The sequence below is a fragment of the Solanum lycopersicum genome, chromosome 3 (assembly GCF_036512215.1).
Source record: "Solanum lycopersicum chromosome 3, SLM_r2.1".
NCBI classification, from domain to species: Eukaryota; Viridiplantae; Streptophyta; class Magnoliopsida; order Solanales; family Solanaceae; genus Solanum; species Solanum lycopersicum.
The window spans coordinates 4,149,063-4,173,078 of NC_090802.1; the positions used below are offsets into that span (position 1 = coordinate 4,149,063).

The following is a 24,016-nucleotide window of genomic DNA, read 5'->3' on the forward strand; positions in this document are numbered from 1 at the left end:
TGTTTTGCGAGTTTCATATCTAAATTATTAAAACAGATCTCGTGAACCACCATGACTCATTGTGTTAGGTAGATTCATTTTTAAGGATTCTTTTATCTCCCACGCGTCTCTCGACAAGATATTCCAAATCTTAACTTATTGACCTATTGGAACTACAAATTACATAAAAATTAATAAAGAAAAATCATTTTTTTAAAATTTTATTTGAAAATCAGCGATTGACAATGATATTATTTCATTTTTAAGTTATAATATATACATGGAATTTGAAAACACCACAAAACTTATTTTCACTTTTGTCCATCTCACTTTTGGTTGTTGAATTATTTATTTACGGGAAAAGGGATAAATATACCTCCGAATAATCGTAAATGATATGCAGATATCATCTGTCATGCTTTTGAGACATTAGTGTCCCTCCCGTTAAAAAACTAGAGCATATATGCCCCTAACTCTAACGGAAGATTTAATAAGGACATGTGGCACAATAATCTTCCGTTAGAGTGAAGGGCATATATGCCTTAGTTTTTGGATGGCTGAACATCAATGTCCTAAAAATTTGATAGAAAGTGTTTGCATATCATTTACGATTTTTCAGATATATATTTATCTTTTTTTCCTTTATTTATTTTCAAATTTCATTAGTTGGATAAAAGGAAAAAGGGTTAAAAATGCCCTTAACGTATTTCAAATAATTCAAAAATGCCCTCCTTTCATCTTTTGATTTAAAAATACTCTTAACGTTTTTTTAAGGTTTAAAATTGTCCTTTTTTAACAGGCCACCTGACATGAGAAATGTTTGAGTCATTAAATTAGACAAATGACTTTATCTTATTGGTCCACTATTTTTTTTAAATCCAGCCCAACAACCCGACCCATCTGTGCTATAAAAATTCAAGCCCACTCACAAATCCGTTTACACAAACTATTTTTGCTCCTCCTGGTTGCTTGTTCCTTTTGTCTTGCCCCTTTTGGCCTATATTCGGACAGTAGGGTGCAGATGGTTTGTCATCATGTTTATTGAGTAATTTGGTATTGATTATGTAGGCAATCAATTAGGTAAAAGAATTGGATGTCAGCATAGAGGGAAAAAGTTTGGAAGAGAAGAAAAGTCCGTTTGCAAAGTGGCTGCTACAACTTTGTCATCGAAGGTTAGTCGATCTTGCAATCGGAACTGATGATAGGCTAAACATCGAAATTAAGAAAATACACAATCTTGTAACTGAATTTTTTGTTTATCTTTTATGATGTTGTGGTTGGTTAGTGTTGGACTTTGTTGTGTCGGCCTTTAGGTTTGTAGTGCAGCCATGCGTAAAAACATCAACTTGACAAATCTTGATGAAGTTCTTCCATCTTTTTCTTCCTGCAATCAACTAGAGAATGGAAGGCATATGAATCGAGGGAGAAGAAAGAAGAGAACTAGAGCTAATGGAACAAAAGACCCAAAAACGATTCGGTCGAATTTTTTGAAATAGGTTTTTAGAGTAAGTGGGTCATAAATTTTGAAAGGAGTAAAGAAAAAAGGACAATTTTAAATCTTAAAAAAATGTTAAAGAGTATTTTTAAATCTAAAGGTAAAAAAAAAGTATTTTAAAACTATTTAGAATAGGGTAAGCACATTTTTAATCATAAAATAATAAATAAAGATAAATGAGAATACACTCTTCATCTTCTCCAAGTACAAGTATGGCCGTAAAGCTATGGCAAAATATGGAAGTTTCAATCACAGCTCTCTCTTCGACAACCTATATTACTTTCCACTATGTTGTTTTGGAGATTTCTGGTTCAGCTGATCATGGTCACCACCAGAGATTTCGAGGAAACATACGCCACGCAAAGTGATTTCTGAAGAGGAATTGATGGGTCTGATTCAGAGAAGATGGCAATCAAGGCTCAGAGCATTCAGGTACTTTTTACTTTTAGAAGTGTTCTAAGCTAATATGTTTTCTGGGCAGGTTTTCTTTCGCCAGAATCTTCATTTTTTTCATCTTTGACTTTGAATTTTAGAATTATTAGATTTTGTTGTGGAAGTTGGGGAACATTTGGTAGAGGAAATAAAGGAAGTTACTGATCGTAGAATGTTGATTTTCTACTAAATTAGTCATACTATATCCGTGCGGGGAGAATTTATCACAGCCAACTCAATTTACAGCTTTTGACTTGTACTAATTATCGCTTAGTCGATTGAATCTCTACCCATTTAACAACAGCTAGGAAGCCTTGCTGGTATAATGAACTTCCAATCATTCAGCCAGAAGCATATTTACATACTAAGTAATCAACTTGAAGTAATTATAGGCGAGAAACAGAATCTCTAGGCAATTTGAACAATTTTTCCTTCGTACTAGGTCTAACTCTAAGTTCAGTAACAAGACTAACGTATATCTTTAGTTCTATATGTATATGTAATGTATATGTTTGCCTACTGGTGGTCTGTAAGAAGAAGGAGAACAGTGAAGGTTAGAGAGTAGGATCAGAAACACGTGAGAAGCATATGAAGTTTCGTCTCTGATAAAAAAAAATTCACTATAGTTAGGGTTATGACCTGAAGTTCTCCACTTATTTCACAGAGTAGGGACTATTGAGCCTAAATCCAAATAATAGTGGACTGTTGTGAGCCTTCTCTTTTTCAAATGGGGCAGGCCATCTTTGATCCTTTACAATGTAAAACAACAACTACATACCCAGTGTAGTCTCACACAGTGGGGTCTGGGGTGGGGAGGGTAGAGTGTATGCAAAACTTACCTCTACCTCAGAGGTGAGGTAGAGAGACTCATTCCAATAGACCCCTGGCTTAAGATAAAAACTGTCTATAAAAAACATAACGGAAGCACAAGAGACAATAGATGGTAACAAAACAGTACTTTGACAAATAATAGTACAAATGAACTACAGGAAATAATAGATAGTAACAGAAATCGTAGAACAACAAACTAAAAGAGTAGTCCTAAGACTACTGGTAAGGGCAATTGGACAAAGCACTCCTACCTACTAACCTTCTACCCTGATTCTTGTCTTCCGCACCTTTCTATCTAAGGTCATGTCCTCAGTAAGCTGCAACGCAACATGTCTAATCTAGTCACTGTCTCCCCAATAAGAGAGAGTAAGTAAACAGTAAACCCATACCACACATAAATATTCAATGCATGTAGCATTAAAATAAGAGAGAGTAAGTAAACACTAAACTCATGCACACATAATATTTGATGCATATAGTATTAAAATAACAATCATATAAAAATTGTGCCAAATTCTGTGACAAATTCATAACAATATTTTTTTACTTAAAATATTAATGAACTTAAATAGAGGTCTATAATAAGGTATAAGATAATTTAAACTATAGGTAAAATACCAAGGTTAAAAAATAAAATGTTATAATATAAAAAAGTAATACATAGATGAATAATTGAAAATGTTGAGGAAAATAGATATTGCATAGGATAAGGGGGGTAAGAATGTCTATTGTTCAAAATTGAGCGGAGAGTTTGATTCTTAAAAACAGAGTTGAGGGGTTGTAAATGATTTTCACCATTAATTAAAGCATCAAGATGCACAATTACATGGGCATAATGAAAAAGAGACAAAACTCACAAATACAAAAAGAGAATTCTAAGCCCCTATACATTGGCTCGCTCTAAAACTAGAGTGCTAATGAAAGTCAGAAAGTGTTCAGTATTAGATACAAGGACTACATTGTCCAGCAAAAGGTTGACTGGGCACTTGGCTTCAAGTGCATGAGTGGAAGTGGAAGTGGGAGTTGAGGAACCATCAAAACATCTCGGTCCAGATACACCAAAATGTTATAGCAGGAATCAAATTCCAGATCTTTTTGATGGTCATATCAACTGCCTGTAGAATAGAAGCATATGAGCATCTCTTAATCTTTGTGGCATCATCCAACTTCAATTGAAAAAAATATTTTAGAGATAATATGCTAATGGGCAGTGAAGGAAGATGAGGCTGACTCTCCCCCGAATTTTCTTGCAAAAAGAGCATATGTTGACCAACTGCAATGATTTCCTGTTCAGGTTGTCTAGAGTAAGAGAAACATTGTTTAGTGTGATCCAGCTGAAGCATTTAATCTTCATAGGTAGATTGGTCTTCCATACTAGCTTCCATGGCCTTCTTGACTTTGCTAACATACTTGTGTATATCATTCTTTCACTGTGAATATACCTTTGCTTCCGTACCTTAGCCTTTCTAGTTTGCTTTCATCAAAACTGTGAGCTTCCACCTTTGCTAACATTTCCATCAAACTCCCAAGTTCCTAGTCCTGCAAAAACCTTTTCAAATGCACATCCTAACTGTTGTGTCCTTTTGAGCAATTGAGGAGTCCTTATCCAATGCAATGTTGAAGATATTGGGATATTCCTCCACGAGAGTTGTATTGTTTCACCATCAATCCTTCTAGAGCTTGATATACACAACATCCCCAGGTTCAAAGGGAATTCCATGAGAGAATTTAGAGACTATATTTAGGCCCAACTCTATAAGGAAGATTTATGGTGTTAAGAGATCCAGTTGTCATTCCTACCATGTTTAGAAATGATCACATCCTTCATGAGGCTACCATCACCAGAGCAAAATCTCTAATGCCATTTCATAAGTAAGGAGTTATTATAAATTGCCAGATCTTAACCCCAAGGACCCCATTGCATTATGTAAGCAGAACTTTGTCCCATTTTATCAGGTGGAAGTTGTGAATGCTGCTATTGCCTTTCCATAAGGAAATGTCTCCTGATCCTCGCACCTTGTTTGGGGATGGGAAACAGGGACATAAAATAGGTTGGTATACTACCTAGCATACTATTGATAAGTGAAGTTTCCAAGTAAATAATCTTTTCTCAAATTTCTCTACCACCCCATTCCAAATATTACAAACTTAAAGTTGGCACCCAAGGGGACGCCTTAATAAGTGCTAGGAAGTGAAACAATGGTGCACCCAGTGTTTTGGACGGCGAGAGGCGACAAGGGTCTGCCTCGCCACGCGGCGAGTCGCTTGCCTTTTTGAATAAAGGCACCAATAAATACCAAAAATTAAAAATATTTAATTGAATATTTTATCCAAAATCTTAATAGTAATAACACATATTAGCAAATATTCAATTCAAAAACCAATAGTAGATACTAAAAAGTCTAAAACTTTAAAGACCAAATAATTCAAAATACAATAAACTAAAATGTTAAAAGTCTATTTTTCTTCAAAACTATCCAACTCTTCAAGATCAAAATTCTCTACTGCGAAATGGTGCTTCGGTTATTCCGTCTTTTCTTTTATGAAAAGAAAATTGGGTTTCGGGGCAGCTAGCCTGTAAACTCTTGAAACATGAGTAGTAGTTTGAGAGATTGATGGGAAATATATTTTTTTTTTTATTTTGAAGAAGTAAAAAATTTCACTGAAAGCATCCAGAAGATGCAAAAGAGTGGTACATTTGAGCTTACAAATTTATGAAAAGAAAGTTAGGAGAACAGCTTAACAAAATCTCAGAATTAACAAAATCTCAGAATTAAATTCCCTCACTTTATTTGGAATGCAATTGAAAATGTAAGGATATTAGGTTGGAGGGATATACTGTATTTGGTAGGATAGTCATGATCTTAACTTTAATGAGAATTCACAGACATCATTGGCAAAGTTGAGTAAGATATGGCTTCAGTAGACATGGACCTCCCCCCTCCCCTGCACACACAGGTGGGGTCGGCATTGGCTTCCTGGTCATCAATTTTACTTGCTAGTTTCTTTCAATTTAGAATTTAGTCATATACAGATCCCACTACTAACTATCATTGGTTCTCTTGTTGAAGGGTTGTTATTAACACTCTATTTCTCCCAATTTATATAGAACTTCATTTCAGGACATTACAAAATATTTGATACCATATCTCTTATAAATTTCTTACTGTAAGGATAAACTAGTCTCACGTTGATCGTAAATTTATAACAACACTTCTTTGTTCAGGTCTGAGATCATCAATGTGAGTTCACATAGATCATTCATATGTCTCGGCTCTGTTTCTAAATCTATGGTGTGATTTTTTGATAGACGAAGATGCAACACATTAGTTAAAGCCCTATAGTTGAAATAGAGGAGTGGCATGCGATAAAGAAATACATACCAGCGTGAAGGATAGGTTTTGTAAGACAGGTTTGAGGCTAATGATGGTGTATGCGTGAATGTTTTGTATCTGAGGTTCGATGTTATCAAAAAATGAGTGTTGTAAAAATCTGAATGGTATGGTAGTGTTTTCATACAAAACTAGACAAAATATGTGATGATTATGCCAAGTTACAAAAAGCACATGTAGAAGATGAAAGAAAATAAGGCCTTTAATCATAGTTTGGAAATGTCTACATTTTCGAATGCTCCGGTGTGACCTCTGTGATGGTTGGACATTTTAAAATGGACGAGGTAAATAATTCAATCACATGGACAAAGTTGTCTCAAAGGATTTACAAGTTCTTGAGATTCTTGTTGAATTAGCCACGATCCATACAAATTCCAATGGTTGGATTAAGGTTTATTTTATGTTGCTACACTTATATTAGGTAGTTTTTTTTCAGGAGTCCTTTTAGTTCATAGCTGATTTGTATTTCGGTAGATATTGTAGAAAAACCTTTAGTAATATAGAATCCTTAATAATTATCTTAATATTGGAATGAAACTGCTCCAAATGGAGCGGAATAGATATTGAGTGTTCGTACAGCCGACCTCAACTAGTTTATGTTTGAAGCATAGCTGTTGTAAAGTACAACCCCACCTCATCCCAAACAAGTCGGGGTCGGCTCTATGATCCTTAATTTCCCTATCACTCTGTTGTTAAGTCGTATTGAAAATTTGAACCCGGGTAAGAGTGGAATGGTGACAAATGAACCACACATTTGAGATTAAGGCATAATTATTGTTGAATGAACCGCACAAGTTTAAGAAATTCATTCAACGAATGGTAGTCAAACTTTGACATGGTGTTTTTCGATCCACCTAACTTTTTAACTACTACTACTCTTTGCTAAAATACCCCAATGAAGTTAGCTTATTTATTTTCATTCCCATTCACGTAAAATATAAGGAATGGAGAATTTTATCAAAATAAAAAACAAAAAATAAATAAATAGAAGGAATGGAGTATTAAGTTTTTGCATTCCCTTCTATTTGATTCCTGGAAACTATGTGTATCTTTGTCAGCATACACTTGTCCCATTCCCCAGTACTCTGTACTTTGTCTTGTTCTTCAAAATATATCACAAGTCTTCAGGTTTTTCCCTTTCTGCTTAGGATATTGAATGTTTGCTTCCTCTTTTTTTTTTGTATAATTTTGCTTTCAGTAATGGTTTTTTTTATCCAAAATGTGTTACTTCTGACAGCTATGGCAGCGAGAATTACTTTTATCCAAAATTTATTACTTCCGACAGCTATGGCTGCGAGAACTTAGTTCTTGTTTCTATCTACAACCAACTTAAGTTCCAGTTCATATTTTCCTGGTTTCTTGACTTTTGGGTACCCCAGTTTTTGTTCTATGTTTCTTTGTATTACAGGGCTTATCTTTTTTTTTCTTCATGCTCTAAGTATACAAGAATACAAAATGGCGATTAGCAACATTAATTTGACATCAGGAATTAAAATATTCTTTATGGATCTAGAGAAGGTAATAAACTTTCTTGTTTCTACAGGAATTTAGGAGATTGGGGTTTCTGTGATGGTGGGAGGAGATTCTCTTGTAAGGAGATGGGAGGACCTTGATAATGATATATTGGTCTTCCATCCCAATTTGTATGTTCACGACAATCAGTTAACTTTTGCTGCCAAGAGGTATTCCCCCAATAAACTTTCATCTTTCTACAGCATTATAATTATAACTTAATCAAGAAACCGTACAGCAAGCACGTTTTAGAGATATTCAGATCCCTATGATCCATTATTCTTTGAGAAACAAAAATTACTGTGAAAATGAACAAGACAGCTAATTAGATCTCCTCTTTTCAGGTGTCCACGGCATGCCTTCTTGGAACAAAAATAAAAAAGCAAGCAATATGCAGGGCATTCGTCTATGGAAAGATCTTGAATCACTAACAATGCCTAGTATATAAAATCCTGCACATGTCATCGAGGAAATTGCAAGGAGTTGCCAAATAAATTTGAGCTTATGATTATAGGGTCTTGTGATGTGCTGTTTGCATTAACACTAGGACTCGGGTCAATTTTTCTTGAGACGGCCTGTCGACATATACGCAAGCTTCCTTGGGATTTGATGAAATTCGATTGCAATAACAACAACTCCAGAGTTCACTAAGGAAGTTGATCACATAAGTCAATTGCCATGCACGACAAACTTGAGGAATTGCATATATCAACTGGAAAAGGTCAAAGGACTAGAGTATCTTAACCCAAGATATTAATATCAAGGTCCTCCTATCTTCTTACAGGAGAATCTCCTTTTTCCATCACAACAGCTTCAATCTTTTTTTTTTTTTTAAAAAAACTCCATCAGCAGTTATGCAATCCATCAGCAATAATGCAATGAGATATGTTGAGCACTTTCAACTTTCTTAACCCCTCCTAGATAATAACCAAAGCAGGTTTAGATAACATCTTGCACCTCACATCAACACTTGCTTTTTTTTTAAAAAAAAAGAAGAAGAAAAGATTGAAGCTGTTGTGATTGAAAAAGGAGATTCTCCTGTAAGAAGATGAGAGGACCTTGATATTAATATCTTGGGTGAAGATACTCTAGTTCTTTGACTTTTTCTAGTTGATATATGTAATTCCTCAAGTTTGTCGTGCATGACAATTAGCTTATTCTGATTAACTACCTTAGAAAACTCTGGAGTTGTTGCAATCAAATTTCATCAGAATCCCAAGGAAGCTTTACGTGTATGTCGACAGTCCATCTCAAGAAAAATTGACCTGAGTCCTAGTGTTAATGCAAACAACATATCATAGGACCCTATAATCATAAGCTCAAATTTATTTGGCAACTCCTTGCAATTTCCTCGATGACATGTGTAGGATTTTATATACTAGGCATTGTTAGTGATTCAAGATCATTCCATAGACGAATACCCTGCATATTGCTTGCTTTTTTATTTTGTTCCAAGAAGGCATAACAAGAATTTTAAGCCGTGGACACCTGAAAAAGAGGAGATCTAATTAGCTGTCTTGTTCATTTTCACAGTAATTTTTGTTTCTCAAAGAATAATGGAAAATCATAAGGATCTGAATATCTTTGAAACGTTGTTTGCTGTACGGTTTCTTGATTAAGTTATAATTATAATGCTGTAGAAAGATGAAAGTTTATTGGGGGAATACCTCTTGGCAGCAAAAGTTAATTGATTGTCGTGAACATACAAATTGGGATATATATATATATATATATATATATATATATATATATATATATGTATATATATATATATATAATGACATACTATCATTGATAAATGAGCAATTCTTCAAAAATAAACTCATAATTTTTTAATTGATGATATTAGCACAACATATTATATATTAACATGATATCATCATTAATGACTATTTCATATAATCTGCAATACTCATCAAATTATGTATTGATAAAATAAACTCATAATTTTTTAATTGATGATATTATCACAACATATTATATATTAACATGATATCATCATTAATGATTATTTCATATAATCTGCAATACTCATCAAATCATGTATTGATGTACGCTTCAATACTATAGTGAGACCTTCACGATGCCATTGGAGTATATCTATATACTGACATGATATGATTAGAGGTTTCTTATGTGTAATATATATATATATAATAATAAAGGTATCATTGATGCATGTTTCATTCTTTCAGTGAAATACCCCAATCCTTCATGATACATACACATTGCATCTGTATACTAACATAGTACCATTAAGGTGAGTTATTATCCTTCAGTGAGATACTTCACATTCCTCTATAATACCATCACAATATATCTATAGATTATCGTGGTATCATCGAGAAATGTCTCAAATTTGCAACAGATCATAACATTAAAATTTTTCTTTTTATTTTGTTAAACTTAATTCTTGTAAAAGCAAAGCATGACAATCAAATTAAAATAAAAAGAGTATGTGTTTTGGTTTCATGTCAAATATTATACTTTTAAATGAGCGTGTTAAGTTCAAATATAATAAATAAAAATAAACAGAGATGAGATGACAAAATGAAAAAAGAATGAAAGTAAGAATTAGAATAATAAATAAGAAAATAACAAAAGTTATTGGTGACAACACAAAAGTAATAATTTAAAGTATTAAATACAATAAAAATAATATGACGAAAGTAATAATTGAAGTATAAATACAATAAATGATTGGTCAAAAGTAATAATTGAAGTACAAAGACAATAAATAAAAAAACAAAAAGGGAACAAAAGGAGCATTGATTCATGCAAACTAAGGGGCATCTCAATTAAATACGCCCAACGTCTAGAAATATTTGTCATATTGTGCTTATCGAATGTCAATTTAATTAATTTTTAAAGATAAGTTAGATCACATTAATTCGGTATTTTAAACAAAAAAAATTTGATATTCAAAAACTATATGAAAAGTACTATAAAATTACAATTTTTTGCATATTAATATGATGAAAAATGCATCTTAAAATGTTACTCATAATTTTTATATTTTGACTTTAAAAATAAAAACCATAACAAATAATATCAAACGGAGGAAGTAATTATAACCGTGTGGACATTTTCAAAATTAATATGGAATGAGATAATTCACTTAAATAATTTATTTTTAAGGTGTACTTTGTATAGTTTTTTTCAAAAATTTTATCTACTTTGGGAGTTGTTCGTTTGCTTCGTCTTGTTCTATACAATTAAATATATATAAATGACCCAACAAAGATGCAAATTACACGAAATTAATTATTAAGCAATTAATTTGTGTAATTATACCACTACCGATATCATTTTTTAATGAATTATAAAAATATGAGCAATAGATAGCATTGAGACAAAAATTTATTTGCTAACAGATAATACTTCTTTCGTAGTTTTTTATCAGTAGCTATATCATTTTTAACATGATGCACCGTAATCCATCATTAATTTTAAGAATAAACTTATAAAAAACTAGTATAAGAAATAAAATTATCTTAAAAAAATAAAATAAAGGATAAAATATGATTATTAAAAAGTAAAAATAAAATGATAAAAAAAAAGTTTAGAATGCGATCACTACAAATTCGCGTAGCAAAATAATTAGTCTTTACACAATAATGTAATTGACAAAACAATACAATAAAGGAAACATTGTATGAAATAACAAACTATTGATTCAAATTAAATGTTATAGTTATCATTTATTTTATTTGTAATTCGCAACAAACATTCTATTTTTTTGTCATATGATTTATGTTTGTATAAAGTGAGTGAAAAGTATATATAAAAATACAAAGACATATATTTTCGTCCTATACACTAATATGATTATACAAATACAAAAACACATATCGTACATGACATCCTATATTTAAGAAGAGGTGTTTAAGTGAAATTTGCAGACAACTTTAAATGATTATTGATAACTTAAGCCTAATAATATAAAACTTTTCTTGTAGACGTAGATTGATGGATCAAATCACATTAAATATTTTTTAATCTCTTTTAATATATTTCTCATTTATTTTTCTTACTAAGCTCTTTCAAAGGTTTGCCTTATGATACCCAACACTAACCAGCAATAAGAAATATAAAATCAATGTAATGTTATATTTTAGTGTAGATTAATTTTCAATTTCATTCAATAATGGAAGGAAGCTAGGCTATTGTGGTCTTCTCCTCCTCTTCTTCCCCAATTGTAGAACTATGGCGGTAGAGCTATGGCAAACAGTGAAAGATTCTATCACAGTTCTTTCTCCGGTAATCTCTTCAACAGTATGTTGTCTCGGAGTTTTTTGGTTCGCCAGATCGTGCTCACCACCAGAGACTTCGAGGAATGGATGCAACCACCATTTCAGCTTGAAGAGATTTCTGAAGAGGAATTGGACTAGTATGATTCAAAGAAGATGGCAATCAAGGGTCAGATCTGTCGAATTTCTAAGAACAGGTAATTTTCGTAGTGTTCTAAGCTATTATGTCTTCTGGGTAGGTTTTCTATGCAAGGTAATTTCTATGTGAACTTTGAATTTTTAGAAAGTTGTAATCTTTATGCTAAAGTTGGGGAACTTTTGGTAGAGAAAAAAAAAAGAGAGTTACTGATGGCAGAATATTTAGTTTTATACTAAATCAGTCATACTATATCCATGTTTGGAGAATTTATCACAGCCAACTCAATTTACAGCTTTTGATTTGTACTAATATTGTCACCTAGTCATTGAATCTCAACCCATTTAACAACATCTAGAAAACCTTGCTGGTATGATGAACTTCCAATCATTCCACCAGAAACATATTTACTAACGAAGTAAATAACTTGAAGTAATTATATGTGAGAAATTTATAGATGTTATGGAAGACTAGGAAGACCCTGTTAACCATCAAAAAATCAAAGGACCATCGAATATTGTCAAGAAAGCTCTAGGCAATTTAAATAATTTTTCCTTCATACACAGGTTAACTTTCGAGAAAAGTTCACTAAAATTGATCCGATTGCAAGTCCATCACGAGCAGGTCATGTGGAAGCAAACAAATAAGAAGTAACAAACAAGACTACCATATATCTTTAGTTCTATATGTATATGTTTTCCTGCAGATGGTCTAAGTTAAGTGGGAATAGAAGAATGGAGGTTAGATATTAGTGGGTTATGACTAAAAGTGTGAAAGAAATAGAAGCATTTTGAGTCTAAGTCCCAATAATAGTGGACTGTGGTGAGCCTTTTCTCCTTTACGATACATTAGGAAATTTTTAAGCCCTTTTCATTTAGATTATGACTTTAACTCATTTATCTTTGTGAGAAATATTGAAAAGGAATATTATTGGATTGTTGTTGTGTTTACATTATTATATTGAGACCCTATTTATAGATACTACTATACAATCTTTTACCAAGTAGGATACTATTTAATATTCCTATTCCTATTCTTATTCTAATAGGATCATATAAATCTATTCCTATTCTAACAATGCCCCTCAAGCTAGTGCATACAATTCATGTACCTAGCTTGTTACAGATGTAATTAACACGAGGATCGATGAGGGGTTTGGTGACATATGTGCAAGTTGATCACTCGACTTCACAAATTTGACGGTCAATCTGAATGTGCTTCGTCTTCTCATAAAATACTGGATTTGATGCATAATGCACTCAATTTCAATGTGCTTAATTTTCTCATGAAATGTTGAAATTGATGCATAATACCAATAAAACATAAAGCGATAAAATTACAATGTTGAACTTCCCAAACCAAACTTGCAAAGACTGTTTCGGACCATAGAGTGACTCACATAAGACATACAAAGCTACTGAACTCCTCATGAGCAACAAAGTGCTCAAAATCTAGTATAAAGTATATGGATCAGGTTGTAATTAATAGATGAGTCTATATTAAACAAGGAAGTCACCAAAAAAATTGGTCGGAACATGCTTATACTCTAGAATATTAGATTTGATGGCTGAAAGTGATCATAATATAACAAATAATATTATATGGGTAGGGTAGAAATGATGTCACGACCTAATTAGAAAATAGATATTATATAGGGTATTGAAAAAGAGATATTAATATGGGTAGGGTCGGAATGATGGCACGACCTTACTGAAAAAGAAAAATTATACGGGTAGGGTTGGAATAATGGCACAACCCTACGCAAATAGGATTTGAGGAGTCACAAAAAAGACGAAGTAAACTATGCAAATGAAATCTGAGCCGTCACTAATGTGAAATTAGGTCTTAGACCTAACTCACACCCAAAAATCTAGCTCAACGAATGGAGGACTGTCCAAGCCTTATAAGGAGTCCGCCTATCTCATTAATCACCGATGTGGGACTTTTGTCATTCTCCAATACCCCACCTCACGCCCAGTGCTTAGCATTTGGTGCGTGGACAATTTTGATTTTTGGGGATCCAACATCGGGTGAGACAGGCCCTGCTTTTTTATTATGTGAAATTAGGTCTTAGGTCTAACTCACACCCCAAAAGCTAGCTCAAAGAGTGGAGGATTGTCAAACCTTATAAGGAACCGCCCATCTCATTCACCACTGATGTGAGACTTTTGTCATCCTCCAACAATTAAAAAGACACATGATGCTATGCAACTCAGATATGAGAAAATAGTTCGAAAAAATCCACGGTACTACATAAATTAAATATGAAAGTAGTCCTGAGAGATGCACGGTGCTATGCAAATCAGATATGCCAAAGAGGTAGTCACAGAAAGGATGACACAGTTCTACACAAATTATATATGAAAGAGTATTCACTTGAATGATGGCACAATGCTACACAAATTATATATGAAAATGTAGTCACCGGAAAGATGGAACGGTTAGATAGAAGAAAATAGTCAACGGAATGATGGCACGGTGCTTACATAAATCGTATATGAGAAAATAGTCACGGGAAAGATACATGGTGACCTAACTTTTGCTAACATACTTGTTGGCCAACGGGCAACATATATGAGTAATCGCCGCCTGCCGGTAGCGGAAGCTCTTTAGATTTCTACCAAGATTGTAGATGCCTGATACCATGTGAGAAATATATGAAAAGAATAATATTAGTTGTTGCTGTGTTTACATTATTACGTTGAGACCCTATTTGTAGATACTACTATACAATCCTTTACCAAGTAGGATTCTATTTAGTATTCTTATTCCTATTCTTATTCTCATACAACTTCCTCTAATCTCATTTAAGGATGTAGCCTGGTTGATTTCCTTTTATATTATTTTATGGGGAACTGAAAGACAAGATAAATGGCTTGAACATGCAATGGTCAAAGATCATCTTCAAAAATATATTTTTAAATAACAAGTACTACATAATCTTTCAATGTTACTTTACTGTGTCTACTAAATAATAGGAAGAGTCTCGTGTTCTTTGAATTTATAAACTTGCGAGCCCAACAACTAAAACATTATCTAATGTTTAGTTGGTCACTTTACTGATTTGAGACTTAAAAGGATTACAGATTGTATAATCTGAGAATTTTACGAGAGTGATAAGTTGAAGGAATATGAAGTCATTTAGAGAATCTACGTCTCTTAAGTCTTCAAAAAAGAGGGCGTCGATCGTTACTAATATCCTCTCTGAAATCAGAGAAATATTAAATATAATTCTATACTAGATAGAATTTACCAGCTTATTTTAACTTTGATATTTATAGAAAAATTTAAGTTATCAATTTGCATGAGCTGTCATTCAAGTAATACTCGTTTTGACTGTCACTCTCCATATCACGTGGTCTATAGTTCAGCGGTTAACAACTATCTATAATGCTCCATAATTTAAGTGTTAAACTGGAAAATGTGAATAGTTTAGGGAGTTAAGAGGTATTAAGTAAAAAGAAAATCTGTCGTTTATGAAAAAACAGGTAGGATAGCAAAAAAGGAAAAAATGGTAAAGATTATTGACCGCATTCAATTTACAGGTGTTAATTTTATTTTTTTGGTCAAAAAACAGGTAGGATTGCAAAAAAGGAAAAAAATATTAAAGAGTTTTGACCAGAATGAATTTACAGGTGGATGACTTCGTATAAAACTCTCACTCCTTATCAACTAAAATTTCACAATTTTCACCCAATTGTTTTGCGCACACTGAAGAGGATAAACAATCTTAAGGCATGTTCTAAATCTCTCTCTGTCTTATCTTCTTTTTACAGTCTCTAAGGTTGTTTTTCTGATTAATTCTTTACTCGTGTTGGATCTTGATTTCTTTGCATTTCAATTATTAGTAATTTAGTTTGTTATTAACGTTTACCTCTTTGTCAAGGTTGGTTTTAATTTATAGAATTTTCATTTTGGTTATATAATGATTCAATTTGAGTCCTGCAATCAAGAATGTAGCTTCTTTTGATGTTTGTACAAACTTCTCATTGTTATCCAAAAGAACTGTAACATCATTTTTTGACCTGCATATATAGGTTAAATGCAAATGGTGCTTTGGTTATTCCGTCTTTTCTTTTCTCAAAAAGAAAATAAGCTCCATAGATAGATGATCAGTAGTTCATATGAGAGAAGATTGATGTAGGCTTCATATCAGCTGCTAAAACTCTAATGTTAGCCCCCTCTTTGCTACGGAAATCAGACGATGAAAAGCACTTTATAGCTAAGGTTCTTGGGACTTGGGTGCGGGCAAAATCTAAGTTTTAAGATTTTGGGGTACGGAGGTACTTGTTTTTTCAGCTTTCGTCAGATTTGGATTGAAGACCCATCTTGCTTACTTGCTAGTTTAGCTTCAAAATTAAATAGAATTTAGTTGTTGAAGACTTTTTATCATTACTCCATTTGTCCCAATTTGTATGATTCTTTATTTCAGGACGTAACCAAATGTTTGATATCATTTCTCTTATTAGTTCCTTACTGTGAGGATAAACTAGTATTACATTGATCGATTGTTTGCCACAACACTCCTTTATTCAGGTCTGAGATCATCAAACTGAGTTCACATAGATCGTTCATATGTCTAGGCTCATTTCCACGCCAATGGTGTGAATTCTGCTAGAGCAAGACGCAAAACATAAAAAAAAACTTATAGTTGAAATACAGGAGTGTTGTGCAATAAGGAGATACATACCGGTGTAAAAGCTTGGTTTAGTAAGAGAGTAGTGAAACCAGTGATGGTGTATGGCTTGAGTGCATATTGGAAAATGAGTGTTGTAGAAATGTGAATGGTATGATGGTGTGTGGTATTACAAAATTAGACAAAATAAGTGATGATTAAGGGACAAGTAGCACATGTAGAATATAAAAGGAAAGAAGGTCCTGAATTATAGTTTAGAATTGTCTACCTTTGAAGTTACACTGTACTGGAGTATTGGTTTGACACTATGATGGTTGAAGGTGTTAATACGGACGAGGTAGACATTACAATCACATGGACAAAGTTGTCCCAAAAGACTTGCAATTTTTCGAGATCCTTGTCAAATTAACAAAATACTAAATATAGATGATGCACAAGATACATATGTAATTCCAATGGTTAGCATTGAAGGTTTATTTTATGTTGCTTCACGTGTATTGAGTAGGTTGTTTGCTAAGATCTTTTTAGTCATTACTGATTTGTATTTCGGTAGAAAATATAGAAAATCTTTATAGTAGAGCACCCTTGATATTATCTGAGTATTGAAATGAAACTGCTCCAAACAGAACAGAATGTATATATCAGTGTGCAAATCAATGTTACTTCCTCCTTTTTTGTATGATTTTGCTTTCAGTAGTGATTATTTTTATCCGAAATGTGATTCTTCCATCAACTATGCCAGCAAGAACTTAGTTCTCTGTTGTTATCTGCAACCAACTCTTCCAGATTATATTTTCCTAGTTTCTTCACTTTTAGGCATCACAGTACTCCTCAGACGTATTCAATTAGGCGTCAGAAATTCAAATATTCTTCATGGATCGTTTCTTGTTTCTACAGGAGAAGTAATAACTTTTCTTGTTTCTACAGGAGTTCAGGAGATTGAAGCTTTATGGAGTTCCAAAAAAATGGAAAGACTGAAGCTGCTGATATGGGAAAAGGAGACTCTCCTGTAAGGAGATGGGAGGACCTTGATATTAATATCTTGGTCATGATACTCCTGTACTTGGACATTTTCCAGTTGACAAGTGTGATTCCTCAAGTTTGTCGTGCATGGCGGTTAGCTTGTTGTGATCCACTTCTCTGGATTACGCTGGACTTGTCCGTGTTGCAATCGAACTTCATCAGACTCCAAGTGAAGCCATACGTGTATGTCGACAGTCCGTCTGAAGAAAAATTGACCGGACTCCTAAATAATTGCCTGAACCTCAGTCGTGGAAACATACAAACATTGATCTTCCATCCTAATTTGTATGTTAACGACAATCAATTGACTACTGCTGCGGAGAGGTATTCCCCCAATAAACTTTCGTCTTTCTATAGTATTATAATTACAACTTAAATCAAGAAACCATACAGCATGCAACGTTTCGGGGATATCAGATCCCTATGATTTTCCATTATTCTTAGAGAAGCAAAAATTACTGTAAAAATGAAAAAGACAACTAATTAGTTCCCTCTTTTTCAGGTGTCCACGGCTTAAACGCCTAGTTATGCCTTCTTGGGACAAAATTAAAAAGCGAACAATGTGCAGGGCTATTCATATATGGAATGATCTTGAGTCACTAACGATGCCAAGTATAAAAAATCCTGCACGTGTCATAGAGGAAATTGGCAGGAGTTGCCAAAAATTTGTTGCACTCAAAATTATGGAGCCCTGTGATATGCTTTTTGCATCTTCACTGGCTTCATTTCTTCCAAACTTGGAAGTTTTGAGTGTGAGGTGCACGGTTTTATCTAAACCTGCTCTGGCTATTATCTTGGAGAAGTTAAAAAAGTTGAAAGTGCTTAACATATCTCATTGTGCAATTACTGAAGACTCTCCACTCGAACCGATGAGAATTCTGACCAAGCTTGATAAATCGATTCTTGAAAAAGCGTCCAGGTTAGACGAATTCCTAACCTGCATGAGTGACTCCTGCATCATGTGTCAGCGCACTCTAAATGATAGAGGGTTTTTGAGGTGGTACAGGTATGAAGAAGACCTCTGGAAAGTGGATGAGGTGAAGTCTCTTGCGGTTTGAACTTTTAGAAGGTATTGCTTCATGAGCTGAAGGTCTGGAGCAAATGTGGAAGCTTGTGTAGGTTTCGTGTTCTTTGTGTTTCTATGAACTTGTGTTTTTCGTTTTTGGGTTTTCGTCGTACCAATTTCATATGTACTGCCAAGCATTGTAAGCTTATACTTCGTTTTGCTAAGCTTTTGGGATGCTAGACATGTTTAGTTTCTCATTTAAAAGGTGAGATATTTGGATAAAACTATGGGAGAAAATATATGTTTTTGAAATTAGCAAAAGTTGTTTTCCAAAATTGGAAAAAGTAGATTTTCTTCCAAAGCATTATTTTGGAAATACTTTTGAGAATATATGTTTATACTTGGAAATAGTTTTTAAAAAATTGGTGAAGCACTAAGTTGATTAAAAGAGCTTTTTAAAATTAATTTGTCGAACACATTGTTATTCAATAAAAGTAGTCTTTCTCTTCACTTAAAATAATGTTTTTCTTATTACGTTGATTTCTAAAAAACTTAACCAAACATGTTTTTATGGAAGTTTTATGAGTTTCATCCCTAAACTCCTTTTAGAATCAAGGTGATGCAAACAACAAACTACAAACAATTAAGAAACTTTAATTAATAAGAAGGCAAAAATTAAACATGAGTTTGAAGTGTATTATTTACTTTAAGTTATATCATTAGTAAATCTATTATTATGTTTATATTTTTATTAAATATTTCAGTACTCAAAAAATTTCTGTAAATACAAAATGAAAAATTTCCTTTTACAAATATAAATTTAAGGGCCAAATATTTATATCAAAAAAACATGAAATCATCAATTGAAATTCTTAAAAAGGTGACTAATTTGATATTTCACCTTTTAATTTTCTGCTAAATTAGTCATCACAGCTGACTAAATTTATAGCTTTTGGCTTATACTATCACATAATCGATGAATCTCTATCAGTTAACAACTACTAGCAAGCCTTGTTGGTATAATGAACTTTCAATCATTTAGCCAGAAAACATATTTACATACTAAGTTATTAACTTGAAGTAATTGTGGGTGACAAACTAATAGTTGTTTACTCTCTGTTAAAATCCATTTGTGCACCACTTTTTCAAAGAATAGGGACTATCAGTGTTTCATGCGAATGAAATAGGATCGTTTTGAGCCTTTTCTCCTTACCAATACGTTGGGACATTTTTGGCCTTTTTTTCGTATAGAGTATGACTTTAAAAACTCTCATATAGCTTATTTATCTTCTTTTCTAAAAAAGAAGAAATTCTATTTCTCATATCAGTATTATATATTTTCATTATCGAATTTAAATGCTCATAAGAACGCTTGAATACCATCTGGGAGATTTATTGTTCTTTTTCTCTTTTCCTATCGTTAATGCAAATAGTACAAACACATAATTAGAATCGTGTAAATTTCATTTCGATTAAGTAATCTTGACGTAAATACTTTACAATTTTTTAACTTTAACTAGTATAGTATTCATGACATAATTTCAACAACTATAATCCACCAATTCTAAATCACGTTATTTTCCTAACTTATTAATAACTTTTTTACTTCAACTAGTTTAAAAATACACCAACTAAATCACATTATTTTCCTAACTTATTTAAACAATTTAACATTTTTTTTTAACTTGAACCAGTTTAGTTTCACGACTTAATTCAAACAACTAGAATTCACCAATGAAAATCCAATGCTATGGAAAAGGGTAATAAGTGCAAGATATGAAGGTGAAGATATGTGGATGACCAAAGAAGTGACTGCACCATATGAAGTGAGTTTGTGGAGATCAATAAGAGACATGTGAGATGAAGTTAAGAGTAATGCAAGGATCAAAGTTGGGATGAAGTTAATTCCATACATTATTAAAAATATATTCATTACAGAGTTCTTTCGGTGGATGGTAAACGAAGAGTTTCAACTTTTTGTGGGAAATCAAGTTTATATTTTCAATGTTAATACCATATCTTATTAAAAACATATTCATTACAGATTCCCTTCCGTGGATGGTAAACGAAGAGTTCTAACTTTTTGTAGGAAATCAAGCTTATATTTTCAATATTAATATCATACCTTATTAAAAAGATATTCATTACAGAGTCCCTTCAGTGGATGGTAAACGAAGAGTTTCAACTTTTGGTGGGAAATCAAGTTTATATTTTCAATGTTAACGCCATACCTTATTAAAAACATATTCATTACAGATTCCCTTCCGTGGATGGTAAACGAAGAGTTTCAACTTGGAAATCAAGTTTATATTTTCAATGTTAATATCACCTTATTAAAAAGATATTCATTACAGAGTCCCTTCAATGGATGGTAAACGAAGAGTTTCAATATGAAATTTAAAACACTCCTATAAATACACAACGCATGAATCTATCTTATAGAATAATATTTTCTCTCATTGATAAAATGTCAAAGTACATCCAAATCGGTTATCTTTCACTACCACAGTTCAAAGTGAGACTAAGAAGATCATATGTCAGTCGCGATGGAATGGTAAAACATTTCATTGTATTTGCTCTTTATTTTTTTTTAATTCATATATGTTGAATTAATGTGTTGTTATCTTTGTTTTATGTAGTGGCTTCCACATCGGTATCTTAGTACTTTCCCAAGGAACTAACAAGACGATGCTAACATTTATTAGAATGGACAATACATTTATACTAAACCACCATTTAAATGTAGGAAGCTACAGATCGAGGAACCGGAGTAGGTTCACTGATGGTTGGAGGTCGTTTATTCGTGAGGATGGATTGGTTGTGGTTTTTTATATATGTATATATATATTTGTAATTTATAGTACTGAAGGCATTACAAAGAAGAAGATGAACACCATGTTCATGATTTCGTCGATACACCCATTGTGAATATTATTGATTGAAAAAACTGATTTGTAATGGACAATATGCTGTTTTTTTTAATTTAAAAGTATTTAATGATCTAATTTTATTGTTCTTTATTTTTGTGTTGCATGGAAAACACCGAACTGAGTGAATCTTTTAGAAATCTTCAGTCAAATTAGACTAGGCCTCTATTTCTAAAAAATATAATAGAGAAGACTTTTGTTATACACTTTGTTGAACCATTGTGCCGTTGGGACTGGTGTAACGTTTCGTCTACTTGATGAACTTTAAATAGTTGAACCTAAAAGTATACGGACTCATATTTATATCTCAATAATTTGTCCTACTACCATAACACTCTCTCTCTCTATATATATATATCTTGTTATCTCTATCATGCCTCGTTCAGTCAACAATAACACACATAATAATTGGAGAAAACGTTCTCATAGAGTTTAGGAGATTGGACTTCTAAAAGACAAAGTACGAGACCTCATCGTGCAATGAAAACACTCAAGCGTGAACTGGGGACATTATCTCGTTCTTTCCATATCTTTTCTACTCACGTTCATAATGCATTGAAAAATAACAAAATTTGTGGTTCAGATAATAATGACGGTGGTGGGGTCGATAATATTAAGGGGGTTTTACTTGTAATGATTAGTTCTCTCTTTTTTGATGCTATGATATTAATGTATTTAGTAATGTACTATCTTTTTTAATTATACTGCTTTATTTATCATTTTGATCCGAGTTACTATATATTACGCAAGGAAATAAATTTTTGAACAGAAAATTTGGTCAAAATGAGATTTTTTCTATATATCTTTACCTTTTAAAAAGCATTTTAATCTTTATCTATCTTTAATACCCTTTTTACTGAAATATGGAAAAAAGATAAATTTATTTTAAAATAAAAAAGATATTATAGTTCTTTAAATTTACTGGCCAAAACCTGGAGAAATATAATTGATACTTAATTACACTTGACTCAATTTTATTGTCGTTATTATTACTCCATTAATTAACGTCTGGGATACTAAACAAATGACACTTGAACTAAGGAAACAAGTTGGTTATAAATTGAGCATGTTGCTCTATTCTATCCTCAATCCATCAATATTCCTGAAAAATAATACAATTTTTCGCTATCATGTCATCCTCAACTAACAAAAGTGGGCATCATAATTTTACAGAACAGGAAGAAATTCTCTGGGATATTTTATTGCTTAATCAGAATCTGAGTCACCTCGAGGAGGAAATTGCATATCTTAAGGATAAAATATTGAGGTTGTCAGGTCGTATTGATGTTTTAGCTACTAAACTAAATGGAGGTGTTGACGATGGTGGTGTTTTTGTTGGACAAGGTGTTGGGGAATAATGGAGTTAAAAATTTGTCTACTTTTACGTTATTTAACTTTAATTTTACAACCTAGTTTATTCTTATATTTAATGTTGGCGTAGTTTGTTTTTTTGAACGAAACATGTGATATGATAATGTAATGTTAATGTTATTTTGACAACATTATATGATGCTATTGTTCTAACCAAGAAATATATTGGATTCTTCACTAAATCTCTAACAATTAACGAAGTTGGTTATCTAACCAAGATAATTCTTGGAATAACCAATGCAACTCTTATGCTAACTTGCTATAAAAAGCACCAATCTTTTACCCAAAATCAGAAAAAATTCTATCATAGAACATACTACAACTCTAATATGTCTAGACTAGAGAAAGAAAACGTCAATTCTACTCCTGAGGGACGGGTAAAAGTCAACTATGAAATTATCAAACTTAAAACTAAGACATTGAAGCTCGTTGAGAAAATTTTAGAGATTCACCGTGAATGTGGAAATTGAAAGGACACGTTGAAGAAATGATTCGCCGTGCTGAGGCCTTAAATATAAAATATGCAGGTAGTGATCGTGCTGAAACCTTGGATACTAAAGATGCAGTGGTAGTGCCGGAACAGTTGACGACAGTGTTTCTCCTAGAAACTCTAAGTGGAATTTACCAAGCTTTATTTCTTTTTAGGAATTAATTTCCTTTAATTTTCTAGGTTATTATGTACCGAGTTGTTTTTAAATTAATATCAATATACTATTGCCTTTTAATTATGTTTATGCTATGTTTCTTCATATAATAGAGTTTAATATGTCAAAAAGTTTTTAACTAATAGGGGGTAATGAAAATTAAATAAACAATATTGAATTTAATTTACGTTAATTTTAAAAAGAGATATAATATGATAGAAATTGGTTAAATCAATCATAATTTAAACAATTAATGCTAGCCGTGTATTACACGTCAAACGAAAGTTGGGCAACAGATACTTGAGTGTTTGTCTTTCCCAAAGTTAATGCCGTGTAAATAAAGTTTCGAAACACTTTCCAAAGTCAACTATTACTTGTACTA

The 24,016-nt window shown here is 32.5% G+C and overlaps 1 protein-coding gene across 6 annotated transcripts; it reads left to right on the top strand.

Annotated features, from left to right (window-relative positions):
- The first annotated feature begins 918 nt into the window (after nt 1-918).
- Nucleotides 919-19,013, top strand: LOC101247404 (F-box/LRR-repeat protein At3g48880-like). 6 transcript variants are annotated; one of them, XM_026030407.2, is made up of 5 exons: nt 11,796-12,088; nt 15,605-15,762; nt 17,591-18,010; nt 18,189-18,605; nt 18,693-19,013. In XM_026030407.2, the coding sequence occupies exons 3-5, from the start codon at nt 17,613-17,615 to the stop codon at nt 18,742-18,744; spliced, it is 867 nt and encodes a 288-aa protein (XP_025886192.1). In that variant the 5' UTR covers nt 11,796-12,088; nt 15,605-15,762; nt 17,591-17,612; the 3' UTR covers nt 18,745-19,013. The 6 variants fall into 6 exon arrangements, with proteins under 6 accessions (XP_010317595.1, XP_025886192.1, XP_069152336.1 ...); XM_069296235.1 differs by having other exon boundaries at nt 15,663-15,762; XM_010319293.4 differs by lacking the exon at nt 15,605-15,762 and adding an exon at nt 919-1,906 and having other exon boundaries at nt 18,189-19,013.
- Nucleotides 19,014-24,016: the final 5,003 nt, after the last annotated feature.

Bases quoted from the DNA above. Each gene is read 5' to 3' on its own strand.
- LOC101247404 (XM_010319293.4), top strand. From the start codon at position 17,613: ATGGAGTTCCAAAAAAATGGAAAGACTGAAGCTGCTGATATGGGAAAA. The intron at 18,011-18,188 runs GTATTCCCCCAA...CCTCTTTTTCAG, and splicing joins TTGACTACTGCTGCGGAGAG to GTGTCCACGGCTTAAACGCC.